At 44.6% G+C, this 20149-nt stretch overlaps 1 protein-coding gene across 1 annotated transcript in view; it reads right to left on the reverse strand.

Moving 5' to 3' along the window:
- Positions 1 to 20149, reverse strand: part of AFF2 (AF4/FMR2 family member 2) — an 877713-nt gene that overhangs the window by 565816 nt on the left and 291748 nt on the right. Inside the window, exon 3 of the mRNA XM_033945510.1 lies at positions 5253 to 6143. Coding sequence (XP_033801401.1) covers positions 5253 to 6143 — 891 coding nt within the window. The remainder of the gene's footprint in view (positions 1 to 5252; positions 6144 to 20149) is intronic.

A 20149-nucleotide genomic window follows, 5' to 3' on the forward strand; every position in this document is an offset into this window, starting at 1 on the left:
AAGGTAAGATCCGGTACAAGCTACTGGTGAATGTCTTTATGTGCTTACAGAAGTTGGCCCCTAAACACCTGATCCAGAGCATCTTGCCGTGTGAGCCGGCTCAATTGCTCTGCTCAATTGAGCATTGCGATCTGTCTGTACCATCTGTGTGGGAGTTAAGGCTTACCTCTTCCTGAAACAGTATCTTTCACTGCATCGGACCCTGTGGGTGGAACAACCTTCCAGGTTACATTCACCAGCAGCAAAATGTACAGAACTTTAGGAAACTGCTGAAAAGGTTCTGTGAAATGAAATACAGTGGTACCTCGGTTTACGAGTGCACCGGTTTGCGAGTGTTTTGCAAAACGAGCAAAACATTTGCAAAATCGGCACCTCAGAAACCGAGCTTGCCTCGATGTACGAGCGCCTCCCCCTGCGATCCGGCACCCCCCCCCCGCTCACGTGGACCCCCACTGCGATCCGACATCCTCCCCGTACCCATCACCCACCCGAACACATCACTTACCCCCCATTTGGTACCCGGCACTGGCACCAATGCACAGGACATGCCGGTGCCCGAAGATCTGTCATCCTTTTTGCTGGGCCTTGAGCATCTGTGCATGCTCAAGGCCTTAGTTCCTGCTCTCTCCAAGATTCTCGGAGATCTCGAGAATCTCGGAGAGAGCAGGAACTAAGGCCTTGAGCATGCGCAGATGCTCAAGGCCCAGCGAAAAGGACGACAGATCTTCGGGCACCGGCACCGGCATGTCCTGTGCGTTGGTGTCGGTGCCGGCTGCCAGAAGGGGCGTAAGTGATATGTTCGGGTGGGTGATGGGTATGGGGAGGATGTCGGATCGCGGCGGGGGGGGGGGTGATGCGAGCGGGGGAGATTCCAAATCGCGGGGGGATGGCAGATCACACAGGGGGGGGCCTTCGTGAGTGGGGGGGAGCAATGCTGGATCTCGGGGGGGGGGGTAGAGCAGTGCCACTGGCCTCGGGGGGGTGGGAACGAATCAAGCGAGTTTCCCTTACTTTCTATGGAGAAACTCGCTTTGATATACGAGTAACTTGGTTTACGAGCATGCTTCTGGAACGAATTATGCTCGTAAACCAAGATACTACTATATAGGGTCTGAGTTTGGCTGAAGGAGAAAGAGTGATGACTTTTGAGTGCTGAGTGCTGGTCACGGAGCTGTTCGATGGTTTGGTTTGGTTTATTTGGTTTAATGATGTCTGTTATTGAGGCATCTTGTATGACCTATGGAATTTTATATTTTGATGTATGCGTGGGTTTGGCCAGTTTTGGCCTTAAATGTTATTTGTTGTTGTTGCGATGTGTATGTTATAGGCATTTTGATTTGATATGTAAGTATGTATTTTGTTATAGTGTGTCCTTGAAGTGTTTTGTACAACAAATGTAAATGTTTTATTTTGCATGTTAATATGTAACTCGCCCTGAATAAGGGCGGGTGAGAAATAAATAAACAAATTGAAATTTACCACACAAGTAACCTGAGGTACTGAAGTACTGCAGGTTAGTGACTCATGCACTATATTTTGCAGCAGTAAAAAGCAATATTTTCCCCCAGATTAGTAACAACACCTGTTCATTAGCTCAAAATCTTTTTAATGTGGTTAACCTATGAATTAACATTAGGTCAATTAGCATATATTTAAAAAAGAACTCATGCAAGTTAAAAACATTTTATTAAACCGAATATATGAAAGAAACTGAGAAAAAAACCCCCACTCACAAATCGAGAACATTTTCAAACATTCTGAAAACAAACCAACATTTTTTTTTGCCTTGATAGATCCCTTCTACAGGCTGACTAGAATTTGTGCCCCCTGCCGGTTCGGGGGAGGGAGGTGTTCACACTAAAAGAGCAAAGAGCAAAATGTCCTGTTCAATTTGACAACGCTAGTAAGTCCTGTGAGTTTAACCACTACTAGTCATTTTTGCTAATTCTCAAAGCTGAAATTTTCATTGATTTCCGAGTTTGCTATAATGCAGTTCAAAATCATAATCCTCTTGATTACAACCGATTTGCATTGCCCAGATTCGATTCAGTTTCAAGGGTCCTACCTAATCTGGCTCATTAAATCTGAGATTTATCCCAGGTCATACATGCAATTTCTAATTCTGATTTGAACCATAGTTGTCTAGTCATCAACAGGTAAGGTTGACTGGTAGGATTCTCATCATTAAAGCAATTATTTCCACAGCAATATTGGGAGAAATTTCATAGAACTTTAAAGTCAACTAGGTATCCACATGACATCCATCCTTCTTCTGGTTAGTATAATACTGGTCAAAAAATTAAACTGAGTCATAATCAGCTTAGAACACGGTCAGGGGTTTTGCATAGTGTATTGTTTCCAATAACAGTCCATCCTCTTGTTTCAGCATCGAGAAACCATGTAAATTTCACATTAAAAGCCAAATGGAAACACCCCCAATAAAAGTACACCCCCCACAATTTGCAGTAACCAGCTTTGCTCTCCTCTACCTTCCCTCCCTCTCCCCATGATGACTAGATCTCTCTTTTTACCTCTCCTCATTTTTCTCACGCTGGATCATTGTCCTTACCCTCAGATACTCAAGGCTTTTAGCATGCACAGTTGTTCAAGGCCCTGCACCAGCCCAGTGCCATAACCATAAGGAGAGCTATACAAAAGAGATCTGATCATCACAGTTGGGGGGGAGAGGGGGGAGAATTCTGGTTTCTGTGAATTCTGAGAGTGTGGGCTATTATTAGGGGAAGCGGAAAGTGGAAGAGAGCAATGTTGGAGACTAGAGGGGACAGAGCGGAGGAGATAAATAGTGGGCGGTGATCATCGTAAGGTAGAGGGATGAAGGAGATAAATGGTTCCTCCATTAATAACCCATCCAAGGCTTCAGAAAATTTATTGTTTCTAATAACAGTCCTGACATTTATTAGAAACAATATGGTATTTCATGCTATTGGCTATGGCTCAAACTGTTCAGACTGAATTGTTTAACCTTTGCTCCTGCGTGCTCTGGAATATATTCTTAACAAGAAAGTAAGTAACAGTGAATTTATCCCGTTTGTTACAAACCATTCCACCTTTACATTTGTCAGTTTAGCGCCACTGATAACAGATCACTATGGGCTCCTTTTTCTAAGGTGCGCTAGCGGTTTTAGCACGTTCGCTAGACGCTAACGCCTCCATAGAGCTTGCGTTAGTATTTTTCATTCAGCGCAGGGTTTGCGCGTGCTAATCTTCAGAGCGTGCTAAAAATGCTAGCGCACCTTAACAAAAGGAGCCCTATGTCTATTCCAAGATGGCCGCGGCGTCTTTTTTTTCCCCCCTTTTAAACACCCGCCCGTGCCAATCAGCTGGCGCTGACATCATTTCAACCAGGGTCAGCATCAAAGGCACGGACTAACCCCTTAAAGTGAATTTCCCTATTTATAAGCACTACTGTTTAATGATTATCAGAGGTTCCTCCCAAACTACAGCCTCTTATACAAGAGTAGCCCATTCTAATTCAATATTTAATCCTTTAGGCATAATTGTATTTAAGCGGTAAATCCATCTCTGCTCAATAAAATTCAATTTTTCTTCCCAATTGCCTCCCTCCCTCCCTTCTTCTAAATTTTCTATTACCCTCCATCGTATTTGTTCTTTCTTGTCAGGATCTTAGCATTGTAAATGCTAATGGGTATTTTTGCTGGAATATATTCTGACATAGTTGACCCCAGACTAGCATCTGTTTCTCTGGCTTGCAAATTCATAATTCTAATTATTCAATAAACAGAGTGGACACAGCTATATTAAATTATCATAAATTTATGCTAACAGAAAATTATACTCTATGGGGCTCATAATAAAAAAAAAAGAAAACACTTTCAAAAAGTGGCCTAGATCAGTACTTGGACGATCAAAAAGACAGATCATTCAAGTACCAATAATCACAACTGGTTTTATCTAAAACCAGCTTAGGCCTTTACCCTGCTTCTGAACTAGAGCGAAAGAGGCATTTTTAGAGGAGGGGAAAGGGCGGGAGGTGGGTGGGAGGTGGGCCGACCTAGACTTTAGTCATACTGCAAATATAACCAAAAGTCTAGGGAGATGGCTCTGTCGGAACTTATACGTTTTGACTTAGACGAAGTCAAGACAGGTATAAGTTCCGAATAGGGGCCGCAATCAGCCCAATTCTGTTTGGTACAGTTGCCTAAGGCCCTGCCTATGGGCAGGCCTTAAGCGCCTGGACCAGTCAGGCCCTAGACCCCTCCCCAGTGCATCCTACAATGCATCGAGAAGGTGCAGGCCCACCATTCCGAGGATGGCGGGCCTGCCGGACGGATGGACTGGAGACCCAGCCGGCCAATCTTAAGGTTAGTAGGGGGTGGAGGATTCCAGGGGGGGGTGGTCTGGGGTAGTGGGGATATGGTACGGGGTGGAGGGGGATTGTTCAGGGGGCTTGCAGGAGTGTTCGGCTTCCGGAAGGAGGGCTTGGGCTCCGTCCTGCCGGTTCGGGGGAGGGAGGTGTTCAGGAGGGTTTCACCTTCCGGCAGGAGGGCTTAGCCTCCCTCCTGTCGGTTTGGGGGATGGTCGGGGGGTTGGCTCTGCCTTCTGGCAGGAGGGCTTGGACTCCCTCCTGCCGGTTCTAGGGTTGGGGTGCCGGTATTCGGAGGTGGTTGGGGTGCCAGTAGGAGGGCTTGGGATCCCTCCTGCCGGTAGTCGCGGGGCATCTCTCCTGCCGCAGTTTGTAGCAGTTCGGGGGGATTGCGATCGTGGCAGGAGAGATTAGGCATCTCTCCTGCCACAATTGTTGTGTGTGTGTGTGGGGGGGGGGGGAATTCTGTAACCGGTGTTGTTTTTGACATATGCCGGTTACAAAATCCAGCTTTTATGCGAAGGACTGGCCCCTCCTTCACCTAAAAGGTCTGGGTTTGGGTGTTTGGGACATGGGCGATTTTTTAGTCGGGAATGTGGTGTAGGGATAGACATAGTGGCAGTCTGGGCCAGTAGATTGCTGAATGTGCAGGTAGGCCATTCTCAAAAAAATCCTCAATTTGGATGGGCTTTTTTTGAGAATGGACATTTCCCTGCTGCCAACTTCAGCATCTACTGACTTAGGCCAAAAGGGGACTTAGACTTTTTTTTAAATTATGCCCCTTCATATCACTGTAAAGTTTTTATAAAATCATACTACAAATAACATGAACAATCCAATAAAAGTGCAGGAAATAATTGAAGAATGTCAAGAAACTAATACAATATGGAACAAAGATGTAACTTACTTCACATGCTTGTGGGATAGTTAGCTTTGGTAATTTTGTTTTAGAAGTGGGAACATTCACTTTTCCTTCTAGCAAGGCTCCAAATGTTTGGGTGCCATATCCTTCCTCTGCTTCTATGGGAGGTTTCAATTCAGGTGAATCATTGGGAACTTGGTCCTGCCCATCCATAGGCCTGACATATGCTGTGGGCTTTTGCTGAGTCATGCTTGTTTTACAGTGCAGACTTGGCGGAAAGTTCTGAGTTGAAAGTCCATTGTTTGCGGATAATAAAGATGTGGAAGGTGCTGGTGAACCAGAACCGTGTCCTCCAAATTCGAGTTCTGCTGGGGATTTTGAATGACTACTTTCTTTATAAGCATGCTCTCCAGTTGCGGGTTTAGAATGATTGTGCCTCCGTGAATGCGACGATGACGGGGCAGCAACCGAGACCTCTATGCTGCCGCTTTTATGCTGCTCATTCTGACAACTGTAGAAATCGTCATATTTCCCTTGGAGAGCATCATGGGAAGAACTATGTTTTGTTCTACTCGGTTGACTGCTAGACTGACTGGGTTGGCTACTATTAGAGCTGTGGGCTCCGCGGGACCACTCTGTCCTTGACTTCCTGCTATTTTGATGATTGTGGAGCAAAGCAGAAGTTGAAGTCAACGAAGAAGGGGGAGGCATTGAGGTTGATGGATGACTACTGCCCTGGTGGCACTGGACCATTCGGTTCCTTTGTTCTGGGAAAAAATTCTGTTCATTTTTTTCAACAGGAGTCTGTGGTACTGAATTATTTGGAATTCCTACAAGGTGACTCTGGTTGGAATGGTTGGTTAAAAAGTCCTTCATTTCATCATAGTTTCCCAAAGTGTTTTGAACACGGTTTGCAAGTGCATCTCCTTTGTTAGTCTAGAATGATACCAAAAAAAAGAAAGAGAGAAGAGACATGAGTGATACCCTTTCAAACACAATAATATTAATACAGTGGTGCCTCGCATAACGAACGCTGCGCACAACGAACTTCAGGTCTTGCTTCCTACAACAAACTTCGTTTCACACAACAAAGTCGCCCGAGCTGCATCCTTCCGCGCAGGCACTGCGCTTAACTGTCCTCTCTCCGCCTGGCTCCCTGTGCAGTGGCGGACTGTCGGCTCGCAGGGGCCCGGCGCCTACTGCTGATGCGTTGGGGGGGCGGAGCTACTCTCGCCGCTTCCCCAATGCTAGAAAAAAAAAATGAACAGTTAAGTCCCAGTTTTTGCCGCTGAGACTCTGCCCTCTCTCACTGTAAAATTAGACTCTACTTAGTCTGTCTTTAAATTTAAAAAATGTGTGTTGTTTTAAAAAACAATTATGTTTTTAGATGTATCTAAATAAAAATAATAACAAAAAATTTATCTTTTTTTATGTCATCTTAGCATATTTTATGCTACAGAACGAATTATTTTTTTTTACATGTATTGTTATGGGAAAACGCGTTTCACATAACGAACTTTTCGCATAACAAACTTGCTCCTGGAACGAATTAAGTTCGTTGTGTGAGGCACCACTGTACTTATAACTGTAAAGCTAATCTGGATTTAGAGTGCTTTTTACCCAGGCAGGACACAGTCAAATTGTGCATATAAAAAAATGCTGATAATGACTGCCTTTGGAACTGTTTTGTGAACTTTATCTGCCCCACATTCTTTACTCCAAGCTGACATATAATTTCAGGTTTGGCTGATTGATACTTTCAAAATGACTCATGGGGAAACCCCCATCTTAAATCTATCAAAAGCATCCTAAAGAAAAGGCAAGCATGATTAACATCTATTTACTGATGCCCTTTCGAATGCATTCTCTTTGAAGGAATGTTGGAAATCATTTTGATTGTAGGAATTATGGAGAAAACAGCCTCTTATTTAAGTCAGATGAGATGATTTTTCACAGATGTTAACTCAGAACTGTTAGTTACTGAACTTGTTACTTAAAGAGATGTTATTTCAAGATACCTGCTTTCCACTTCCAACATTATCGACTTATAGTATTTTAGCAAATAAAACATAGTGGAAGAGAGAGGTCAGTTCTTGAAGATCCTGTAACTTGACAGACCAACTAAAGCGCACTAAGGGACGCTAAGGCCTGGATTCTATAAACGGCGCCAATGTCGACGGATGCCTTAAGGACGGCCGCTGGCCGCATGTCAACGCCGTTTACAGAATTGTGGCTTCAGAACAGATAGGCACCAGAAATGTAGGCCAAGGTTTTAAAACAAATATTTTTATGGAGAAGGTGCATCATGGGTAGAAAAGGGCTATTCCTGAGTTATCCAGCACGTGCTAACTGGATGACGGATATTTCACATGGAAGCACACATACCACATCCTAACTAGGAGGAGGTAAGTGCTCTCTTGTTAATTTGTGCAGGTCTCTTCTTAGTTTTGCAGGGTTTCCATAATGTTTTATGACTGTTTATGAAATAAAGGGGGTAATTATCTAAAGTCACCTAAATTTAGGTGCCGAGATGCTGTGTGCTAAGTTCAATTTCTGTTATTAGCAGCTATGCACGTAATTGTCTCTTCACCCAAGCCTTTAATACATAGGGTGATTGACTATACGCATTCATTCTGTATCAAATTGCCTTGAGCTTTTGGTCCCAACAGATTCTGTAACATCCATCTAATACAGGGGTGGGCAACTCCGGCCCTCGAGGGCTGGAATCCAGTCGGGTTTTCGGAATTTCCCCAATGAATATGCATGAGATCTATGTGCATGCACTACTTTCAATGCATATTCATTGGGGAAATCCAGAAAACCCGACTGGATTCTGGCCCTCGAGGACTGGAGTTGCCCACCCCTGATCTAATATCTGCATTTGGTCCCTCAGCTATAGGATAAGCTGTATTATAGAAAATCATTAGGGTCATATCTTTGTTGTTTGAATATTCTGACGTGTGCTTCTTAGATGTTTCATAATGTATTCACTCGGCTGTCCCTCACTATCTCTCTACACTTATCTCCTCCTAGGCTCCCGCCCCCACCCACCACGAACTCCGCTCAGCTGATAAATACCCCCTATCTAGGCCCTTCTCCTCCTCTGCCAACTCCAGACTTCGTCCATTCTATCTCGCTGCGCTGTATGCCTGAAACAAACTGCCCGAATCCCTATGGCGTGCTCCATCGCTGGCAGTGTGCGAGCCTAAGTTAAAAGCTCACCTCTCCGAGATTGATTTCAGCTCGCTCTCACCCTGGGTTCTGCATCCCCACTCCTATATGTCATGTCTGTCTGTCCAAGTTAGATTGTTAAAAAAAGGATATTTTAATAAAATTTAAGGATGTATGGGGGGCCATTGATAAATTATTGTAATGACTAGTTATTATTTTTCCCTGAATGTATAATTATAAGATTGGGGTGGGGGTGGGATCTTGATTTTTTATTATTAATTACAAAGAGAATGAATGATTTTATTATCTTAAATAATAAAATGCTAGCCGCGCATGCGCACTTTCCTCGCATGTTCCCTGATCCCTTTTCTGTCGGGATGTGGCAAGACAAGTGCGCATGCGCGCTTATTACGTCACTGAGAGCAGCGAATGCAGGAAGCGGAGTTAAAAAAAAACAACCGAGCGAGCCGGGTCGCTGAGAAAGCGCGGGAGGCCTGGCCCGGGCTGCGAACGGGTAAGGAGCTGGGGCAGTGAGCCTTCCCTGCGGCTGAAATGGAGCCTGGCCACCCTCCGCGACAGACCACAGGAGTCTGTGTCCTTTTCCGCTCACCCCCCTTCCCGTGGACCCGACTACCTTGGCGATTCAAGCAGCGTGTGCACCAGTCTTCACAAGCTGCTTCGGGCCCTTCTACTTCCCTGATTTGCTCTGCCGCGTCTCTGATGATGTCATCAGGGACGTGCCAGAGTAAATCAGGGCAGTAGAAGGACCCGAAGCAGCGTGTGAAGACTGTTGCACATGCTGCTTGAATCGCCGGGTAGGTAGTCAGGTCCGTGGGAAGGGAAGGGGGGGGGGGGCGCAAGGACTCTGGGGAGAATGGCAGACACCGGCCCTGTACTAACTCCCGTGGACAGGGGGAGCAGAAAGGGGTGCTGATGGACAGGGGTGGGGGAAATGAAGGGAGGCCTATTGCTGGAAGAGGGAGCAGGAAGAGGTGATGATGGACAGGGGGGAAAAAGGAAGGGAGGCTTATTGCTTGACAGGGGGAACAGGAAGAGGTGCTGATGGACAGGGGGGAAATGAAGGGAGGCCTACTGCTGGACAGGGGGAGCAGGAAGAGGTGCTGATGGACAGGGGGGGAAATGAAGGGAGGCCTACTGCTAGACAGGGGGAGCAGGAAGAGGTGCTGATGGACAGTGGGGGAAATGAAGGGCGGCCTACTGTTGGACAGGGGGAGCAGGAACAGGTGCTGATGGACGGGGGGGAAGAAATGGAGGCCTATTGTTGGACAGGGGGAGCAGAAAGAGGTGCTGATGGACCCGGGGGGGGGGAATGGAGGCCTACTGCTGGACATGGGGAGCAGGAAGAGGTGCTGATGGACAGGGGGGAGCAGGAAGAGGTGATGATGGACGGGGGGAGGAATGGAGGCCTATTGTTGGACTGGGGGAGCAGGAAGAGGTGCTGATGGACACGGGGGGAGGGAAATGAAGGGAGGCCTACTGCTGGACATGGGGAGCAGGAAGAGGTGCTGATGGACAGGGGGGGAAATGAAGGGAGGCCTACTGCTAGACAGAGGGAGCAGGAAGAGGTGGTGATGGACACGGGGGAAAATGAAGGGAGGCTTACTGCTGGACAGGGGGAGCTGATGGACAGGAAGAGGTGCTGATGGACAGGGGGGAGGTAAAACAAAGGGAGAAGGGCTGCTGCTGGATAAGGGGAGTAGTGAAGGGGGGGGTGGACACAGGGGAGGTAAAAATAAGGGAGAATGGACAGGAAAAAGTGGCTAAGGAGACAGAGAGAGAAAGAAATAAAGACAAACACACATATATTCTAGCACCCGTTAATGTAACGGGCTATAAAGCTAGTATTGTATATATTAATTATTGATAGAAGGGTGGGTGGGAAGGGGATAAATTTTATTTGGGGAAATTTTGTGATATCTCAAGTGATGTATTAAGTTAATCTGTTATTCTTTCTGTACACTTGATGCAAATATAAAATGAATAAAGAATTAAAATACAAGTTAGATTGTAAGCTGTTCATGAGTAGGGACCATCTATTAAATGTCAAAATGTACAGCACTGCGTACGCCTTTCAGCGCTATAGAAGTGATAAATAGTAGTAGTATTAAGCTCATTTGAATTTCAGTGTTGTTAATAAGTATATCTTTGAAATTATCTCATGGTAGTCCCATTATTCAGTTTCAATTTGTTGATTTTGAGTTTACCCCATTCATTGTATTTATGCTAATATTTGCCCCCTCTTTTACTAAGGTGCGCTATGTTTTTTAGAGCGCAATAAATATTATCACGCACTAAACACATGCTAAACGCTAACGCGTGCATGTTATCCTACGGACACGTTAGCGGTTAGCACACACGTTGATTTAGTGCACGCTAAACATGCGCTAAAACGCTTAGCGCACCTTAGTAAAAGAGGGCCCTGGTCTTTTTTACGACCGTTATGCCGTTAACAAAATCGTAAGCTTTACGTTGAATTGCATTTGCTGTACACCACCTTGGGTGAATCTCTTCATAAAGGTGGTTAATAAATACCAAATAAATAAATAAATATCCCCCCTCTTTCACTGAGCCATGGTAGAGGTTTCTACAGCGGCCCGAAGCGCTACATGCTCCAACACTTCTCCGACACTCATAGAATTCCTGCGAGCGTTGGAGCAGCATCTGAGAATTTAGCACCCCAGGCCGTGGTAGAAGCCTCTACCGCAGCTTAGCAAAAGAGGGCCCAAAATTAGCGCAGACTGCAAATAATTTAAAAATAAGCCCTAAAAAGTGCTTTGTTAAAAATCTGGACTTAAGGCCTCTTCTATTAAACTGCGCTAGCAGTTTCTAGCGCGGGGAGCCGCGTTGAATGGCCCGCGCTGCATCCGACACTCGAGTTCTTATGAGCGCCGGGAGCAGCGCGGGCCACTCAGCGTGGCTCCCTGCACTAAAAACGGCTAGCACGGTTTAATAGAAGACGGGGTTAGTGCATTTTAATGTGGGATTTGCCAAATGTTACTGTCCTTTAGTTTACATATTTTAACTGCCCTTTTCATTTATGCTTATTAGCTTGAGAGAGGATTAATGCAAAAAAAGAAAAAAAAATGCAAGCAAGTAGTTCCAAATCTATCTGGGAGCACTGCATTAGAATCTATCTCATGCAGATTCACTGAGAATAGCCTAAAACTCAGCTGGCTGGGAACCCCCCAAGACAGCATTGGGGAGTCACTGACCTGAGCTGATGTGGTAATGAGATGCAAAGCAGTTCATTACCTATCAGTGCACAGGAAAAAAAAAAGACTTCCATTAAAACAGGAAAAATTGAACATCAACCCGTTAATGCAAAAAAAACCCCAAAACCTCACCTAACTCTACCTAAGGCAAAAGTAGTCTAGCTTTTACAGTAATATCTGAATTAATACTAACTTTAAAGCAAACAAATGAATGCAAAGCTCATTTGCATGTCATTAGCTCTATGAACATGAATTAATTAACAGGTTTTAATAGTATTTATGCACAATTGTTCATTAGCCTCATAGGGCTGGAATTTGCTATTTGAAAATGCCTATCTGACGTCAAAGAAAGGGCGGGACCGCAGGAAGACGAAGCAGCGCAGACGCAGGGCTCACAGAAGGGCCAGGATCGCCAAGAGGAAGCAGCAGAACACCGGTAGGAGCTTCTACATGATGAGCGGGGGGAGGGGGTGTCGGAAGGCTGTGGGGGGCGAGCGGTCCTTCAGGGTGGGGGTGCGGGTGCGGGTGGGAGTGCGTGCGAGTGGTCCTTCCGGGTGAGGGTGCGTGCGAGCGGTCCTGTGGGGGGGGGGTGAATCGGACGTCGGGGGGGGCATCAGGCTTTCAGGGTGGGGACAGGATTTCAAGGGGGAGAGGAGAGTCGGAGCGGGGGAAAGGAGAGTCAGGGTGGCCAGAGGAGAGTCGGGGCAGCATGCGCAGTATACGGGTGTGCACGGTATATAAAATTTTTTTTACATATATGTCGGTTTCCCGCGCGCTATACCCGTGTGCGCATTTTACACGGGTGCGCGTTATCTACGTGAAAATACGGTAAATAAGGTTACCAGATTTTCCTTCGGAAAAATCCACACCAATGGCCACGCCCCCTGGATCGCCCAGTTCCACTTCTGTCCTGCCCTGTTCCGCCCCAGACAGCATCCGCACATGCACGAACACAACACAATGACGTAGATGCCCCTCCCCGGACATCTGGTAAATTTACGAATAACTATTACCCTTCCTGTCAGGAAGAGAGATAAACCATAGGCCAGACTCACTCTTCTAAGCTAAGCAGAAATCCTCCCCCTACCTGTCACTGTTTCTGTTTCATTATTACTAGGGCTGGCTCACAAGATTGTAGCACCCTGGACCAATTATTGTTTTTGCGCCCCCCCACCCCCCCACCCCCGCCACACTCCTACCTCCCACCATGCTGAGCACAAAACTACCCTGGGACAGCTGAGCATGCCCTGCAGCAATAGTTTTTAATGTGAAGTAAGCATGTGTTAATGCTTACCACAGCTTAGTAAAAGGACCCCTAAATTAGAAAATAAATATTGGTTTAATTTAATACATTTTTGACCAGCGTTTGAAGGCCAAAGCCACTTTCCTCAACTTGGGATAGTTTACTTACCTGAGGAAGGTTTTGACCTCCAAAATCTAAAAAGCTATTCTTTTATTTTCTTGTAATGTGGACTAACATAGCTTTCATATTATTTCACCCTGAATTAAAAAAAAACAAACAACCTTTCCTACCTTTGATGTGTGGCCATTTAATTTTTCTAATTGGGTAGGTCGCAGTCTCCGATTACTAATTTCCTATCCTCTTAACTCTTTCCAGGCTCCCATATACATTTTTCTCTCTTCCAGTGTCTTCTTCATCTTTTCCATTACATTAATTTCCAATATTGATACTTCCTATTTGGCTTTATTCTATTTACTGACTTTTTCCACTCAGATATCAGTCATTCATAGTAGCTGTCCTGTTCTGCTTCTCTTATTTGTCTTTCACTGTTTTTCACTTACTCTTCGTTCTTTACCTTGTCATGCAGCACTACTTCTCAATGTTTCTCTCTCCCCCAGCCATACAGCATCTCCTGTCTGCTTCTTTTTCTCTCTCTCTCCCCCTATCCATGCAGCACCTTCTCTTTGTGTTTCTCTCTCCTCCCCAGCAATAGAGCATCTCCTGTAGTCTCTCTCTCTCTTTTTTCTCTAATTCATGCAGAATATCCTCTGTGTTTCTCTTCCCTCACTGCAGTCAGGCAGTATCTCCTTGTCTACCTCCCCCCCCCCACCACACACACACACGGTTCACAGTCATAAACGCGCGGGACAAAGGCACGCCGACATTACAGAGCAGACAACTGAGCGCAAGACTCCAGCGCGCTGCCGTAAAAGTTTATTTTAAAGAGCTCCGAGGGGGTGTGTGAAGGGGGAAACCCCCCCCCAGTTTACTTAATAGTTTTTGCGCTGCCGCTGCGGGGTGTTTTTTGGGGGGAGGGGTTGGAGCCCCTGCTTTTTTCCCATCACCCACACACACACATTCAGAATCTCCTGTCTCTTTCTCTGCTTTCCTTGTAACATCTCCTCTCTGTCCATGTAGCTTCTCCTCTCTCTGCTACCACCTGGATACTACTGTATTTACACAATCTTTCCCACTATGTCTTTTTGGATCCTCTGCATTTGGATAACTCCCTTTACAACATAATGGATGCAAAGAGGTTTTATAGTTTTTGACAGTGTTGTGTGTGTTGGGTATTTGCAGTACATACAGTGAAACGGTTTCTTATATAAGAACATAACATAAGAACATAAGCAATGCCTCCACTGGGTCAGACCCGAGGTCCATCGTGCCCAGCAGTCCGCTCACGCGGCAGCCCAACAGGTCCAGGACCTGTGCAGTATTCCTCTATCTATATCCCTCTATCCCTTTTTCCAGCAGGAAATTGTCCAATCCTTTCTTTAACCCCAGTACCGTACTCTGCCTTATAACGTCCTCTGGAAGCGCATTCCAGGTGTCCACCACACGTTGGGTAAAGAAAAACTTCCTAGCATTCGTTTTGAATCTGTCCCCTTTCAACTTTTACGAATGCCCTCTTGTTCTTTTGTGTTTTGAAAGTTTGAAGAGTCTGTCCCTCTCTACTCTCTCTATGCCCTTCATGATCTTGTAAGTCTCTATCATGTTTCTTCTGAGTCTCCGCTTTTCCAGGGAGAAGAGCCCCAGTTTCTCCAACCTTTCAGTGTATGAAAGGTTTTCCATGCCCTTAATCATTCGTGTCGCTCTCCTCTGGACCCTCTCAAGTATTGCCATATCCTTCTTAAGGTACGGTGACCAATACTGGACACAGTACTCCAAGTGCAGGCGCACCATTGCCCGATACAACGGCAGGATGACTTCCTTTGTTCTGGTTGCAATACCCTTTTTGATAGTACCTAACATTCTGTTTGCTTTCTTTGAGGCTGCCGCGCATTGTGCCGTTGGTTTCATTGTTGTATCCACCAACACTCCCAAGTCCTTTTCGAGGTTACTTTCCCCCAGAGCCATCCCCCCCCCCCCCCAATTTTGTATATGTTTTATGAAAGTTTAGGTTTCCTCATCTCCCGTTATTCGGGCATTTTGATTCGTTTTGGTTTTTCTTCATGGCGGTAAATAAATAAATAAAGATATGACTCGTATTTGATAATTTTCTTGCACAGTGAGCCTTTGAATTAATATGTGTGGCAGTTTTATCTAGAGAGTTTATAGAATAAGCAAAAATGGGCCCCTTGTTAACATCTTTACATACTCTTCCCTTAAAATATGAGAATCGTAAGCCTGAATTTAAGGCAATCCAGGAGAGGCTAGTTTCCCTCAGATGTTCTCCTGTAACTGTACCTTCTCTGTGGACTTCTACAGGGGTGAAGTTCTTGTCTATAACCTGCTGTTTGAATTTGCATTTTTGTATTCGCACTTTTGGTATCAGTGTTGTTCCTGTTATCTTGTTGAACCCTTTCTAATAAAAATGATTTTAAAAAAAAGGAAAATATGTCTTCACTGAAAGTACAGTATAGTTACCAGAATGTGGTACAAACAGTTACTCCCTCTTCTACGAAACTGCGCTAGCAGTCTCTAGCGCGGGGAGCCGCACTGAATGGCCCGCGCTGCTTCCAACGCTCATAGAGTTACTATGAGCGTCGGGAGCAGTGCAGACCATTCAGCTTGGCTCTCTGCACTAGAAACTGCTAGAACAGTTTCGTAGAAGAGGGGGTTAGTTTTGCAGGGTTTAAGAAAGGTTTGGATAATTCCATAAACCATTATTAAGAGGGTCTTGGGGAAAATCCGCTGCTTATTTTTGGTATAAGTAGCATAAAATCTGTTTTAGTCTTTGGGATCTTAGCAGGTACTTGTGATCTGGATTGGCCACTGTTGGAAACAAGATTCTGGGCTTAATGAACCTTCATTCTATCTCAGTATAGCGATGCTTACATTCTTATGTAAATACAGGCACGATATAATTACCTACACTAGAGACACAGGGTTTGAAATTCAAAAGCATTTCTCTGGTTACCTTTGGGAGTTAAGAGGATAAATGTTTGTTATTTTATTTCTTGGCTTCCTAAACACTGAGCTTTCAGCTAGACATCTTGATGTCTAGCCAGAGATTAGTCATTTACAATGAGGAGAGTGCGGGGGCTGGTTTAAACTTGAACCTGAAATGGTAATGTTCAGTAGATATACAGTTAAAAGTTATCCAGATGTCTCTTAATCTATATATATAAAATCGGAGGTATGTATGTGTGTATGTATGTATGTGTGTGTGTATGTGCCGCGATCACGCAAAAACGGCTTGACCGCTTTGAACGAAACTTGGTATGCAGATCCCTCACTACCTGGGGTGATATGTTCTGGGGGTCTCGCGGCCCACAACTCTATGTTGCTTGCTCAAGGGTGGGTTCACCCAAGAATTTATATGTTCTTGCTCCAGGAGGTGAAACTAAAAATGTTGTTTATAATCACGTTTTGCGTTAGTTGTAATGTATTCATTTTGTCAAATATTTCACATTATAATTTGAATATTGTACTTTTTATTAAGCTGTAAAAAAATAATTTCATTCACCACTATAAAGTATCTTTATTTGAATCCATTTACAGTGTTATTGCTATAATTAAATACCCGGGCAACGCCGGGGCATCAGCTAGTTGTCTATATTTATGGGCACTGACCTAACCAGAAACATTATCAAGCTATCTTTATCCAGAAATCCTGAAGTTACATATTGCCCATTAATATATGCTAATTTATCGCACGTCCTGTATATTCATTTTGGCTGTCCTGAAATGTATGTCTGTACCAATTATGTATGTCTCCAGGTTAAGATCGAGAACTACAGCTTTAGGGAAAACCAATAGGCCTGGAAAATATATGACTCATGTAGGAAATAGAAATTCTTTCTTAGCTCATATTCTGGAAACTATTTTAAACATTTGGAATTGTTGGAATGTATCTAACCTTTTAAATTTGAGAAGAAAAATATCCCAAAAAACCTTGCTGTAGTATTTTGGGTAGTGCTTGGGAGTAACAGACGCAGGAGTTGCTTTTATTTTGTTTAGCATACCATAATCCAACATTTTCATTCCAATAATGTATCTTAAATAAGCTAAGAATGTATTTTGTTATATATAGACTTGTCCTTCATCCAAACTGTAAAATAAGTAATGGGGGAGGGGGGAGAGAAAGGGGGGAGCAATTACATGGGTACTTGCAAAATCCACAAGTACTTTAACTCAACGGTGTCAGGTCAAAAGCGCGCCGGGACAAAGGCGCGCCCAGACAATTGAGCGCAGCGCAGAGGCGCGTGCCGCTCTAAATTACTGTTTTTAGGGCTCTGATGGGGTGGCGTGGGGGGGAACCCCCCACTTTACTTAATAGACATTGCGCCGCGTTGTGGGGGCGTTGTGGGGGTGGTAACCCCCCACATTTTACTGAAAACTTAACTTTTTCCCTGTTTTTAGGGAAAAAGTTAAGTTTACAGTAAAATGTAGAGGGTTACAACCCCCCAAACCGCCCATAACGCCGGCGCGATGTCTATTAAGTAAAGTGGGGGGGTTCCCCAACAAAAAACCCTGTCAGAGCCCCTAAAAACTGTAATTTAGAGCGGCGCGCACCTCCGCGCTGCGCTCAATTGTCCGGGCGCGCCTTTGTTTTTCACGCCGTTGTCTATGAACCTAACTCAACACTTGGAATAAATTTTCAAAGAGAAAATATACGTGGGCTTTCTCTTGAAATCTGTCTAGGGGGAAACCCCACAGAGATCTACAAGGGGATGCTGAAACGTTCTCAGTCCAACCAACTCCATTGAGGGCTATACACTTAAGGGTCCTTTTACAAAAACGTGCTAAGCATTTTAGCGCGCGCTAAACGCTAATGCGTGCATGTTAGTCTAAGAATGCATTAGCGTTTAGCGCATGCGTAGATTTAGAGCACGCTAAAATGGCTAACGCGCCTATGTAAAAGACCCTATTAGTCTGGTGATTTTCCACGTTTTTCATTCTGTCAGAAAAATGTGGAAAATCTCTGGATAAGACTATAGCCTTCAATGGAGACTACCCCAACTTTGTTGGTTGGGTCATAGGCGTCGAAATGAGGGGAGGCCACAGTGGCCATGGCCTCCCCAAAAATTGGCGGTCGATGGTTGGTGCCCACCCATCTCCCAATGTTGTCATTTATATCTTAGGGGCAGCCGCTGCACAGCATCAACGAGCAGGCCTGCCTCGAAGATTTAAAGTACAACGCCAGGAAGAGGTAGGAGGTAGAGTTGGGAGCTGGTGATGGACTGTGCTGAAGGATTCCGCTGGGGCTAGGGTAGAGCTCCTGGGAACCTCTCCCCCCAAAAAAAAACCCCAGCATTTCATTGCCTATGGGTTGGGCTGAGAACCTTTTAGCAGCCCCTCAAAACCCAATGCAAAACTATGTTTGCTGATGCATTCTTTGCCCTAACTGGAGCCTAGGAATCCCTGAGCTCAATATGGGCAAAAAGCATGCATGCTGTGTATTTTTACACACATACAAGGCGGACAATTAGACACTTCTGCTTCCTCTCCAAAGCATATGCACAATTAAGAAAGCATTTCGCTTCATGCTGAGATAGCCTCTTGCAACAAATGTACTTTATAAATAACTACTGTGCAGCCAGAAGTGGTCCAAAAACAACTTAAAGATAAAGGTACAAATTGATTTGAAACTTTTCAAACCTAAGCAGATTTGAAAATTCCAGAAAATCCACTGTAAAGCAGTGTGTCTTTTATAAGGTAGTAAGAACTTTATTCCTTCAAATTTGAGGATTAGAAACATTTCTGGCAGAAAGGTATTTATTGATTTTGGCAAGCAATCCTAATGTTTGTTCTAACAAATAAAAAAGTGGCTCAGAGGCTCGGTGAAAAACCACTTTTCTTGATTTGAACGATCAGTCCTCCCTAAAATTATATAAGACATTACAGCTTTTTTTTTTTAACCATATGCATGAGGGGTTTTATCCCTTTCCAAATATGAAGTCACTCTCCAGATGTTGTGAACATCTTGCACTGGGCAAAAGAAGCACTTTGAGCAAGCTTCTACACTACTGTTAGATCAGTTTATTTAAAGGGCAAGAAGCCAAAATGTTTTGCCCGCACTTCAATCACCACTGTCCCCAATGTATATGCTCTAAACCACTTACATGCCACAACTCCAGAGGAAGCAAGGAGGAAAAAGATAAAGAAAATTATAAATTTTTCATATACTTTTTAAGGAGGGGAAAAACAGCTTTTTATTTAGAAGGAAAAAACCAAAGATTGTTAAAGTGGAATTAGGGAACTGTCACATAGGTGGTAAAGTCTGACAAAAAGAAATGCTTTAAACATGTTGCACACTTTGCTTTGGGGTTCTTTTACTAAGGCGCGCTAGCCGATTTAGCGCACGATTAGCGCACGCTAAATCGGCTAGCGCGCCTTAGTAAAAGAGGAGGTTAGTGCATAACATACATGACATAACATTGTACTTATTAACCGCGTAAACATAAGTTCAATGCGGTTTGCAAAAGATTATTAACAGCAAACATGATCCATGGAATAGAATGAATGAATTAGTCGGATATTTAGAAAAAAAGATAAGTCTTCAACTGCATTCTGAAGTGTTTATAAGAATGAGCTGTGAGCAACAATGATCGAAATTCTTTGTCATGGGAAGCTAAGGTACGATTAAGAAATGTCTTGCTTTTGCAACCCTGCACAGAAGGGAAATTAAACAGAGCGTGAGTTTTTCTGCTATGTTTGTGTGAAGCTATGGAAAATCCATTAACCAGGTAGATAGGGGCTGTACCATATAGAGCAGGGGTGTCCAACCTTCCCTGGGCTGCATTGTCCGGAAAAAATGTGTCTGGGGCCGCACAAACGCGCAAATGCTGCAGCAAGACAGAGGAGGGAGCCGGCAAGACGGTAAACACCCGGGGGCAGCAGAAGAAAACACCGCATCGCCCTCGACCGGGGCCGCACAAAATACTTCACTGGGCTGCATGCGGCCCTTGGGCCGCAGGTTGGATACCCCTGATATAGAGCCTTATAACAGAAACAACCCAGCTTGAACAGTACCTGGGCCTCCAAAGGCAGCCAAAGCAGCTCGCAAAAAAATAACGTAGCATAGTCATATTTCTTCAAACCGTAGATGAGTCTAACTGCTGTATTTTGTATCAGTAATAATCTCGCTAATTCTTTCTTGGTAATTATCAGATAGACAATGTTACAAT

This window comes from Geotrypetes seraphini, chromosome 5 (assembly GCF_902459505.1).
Source record: "Geotrypetes seraphini chromosome 5, aGeoSer1.1, whole genome shotgun sequence".
Classification (NCBI taxonomy): domain Eukaryota; kingdom Metazoa; phylum Chordata; class Amphibia; order Gymnophiona; family Dermophiidae; genus Geotrypetes; species Geotrypetes seraphini.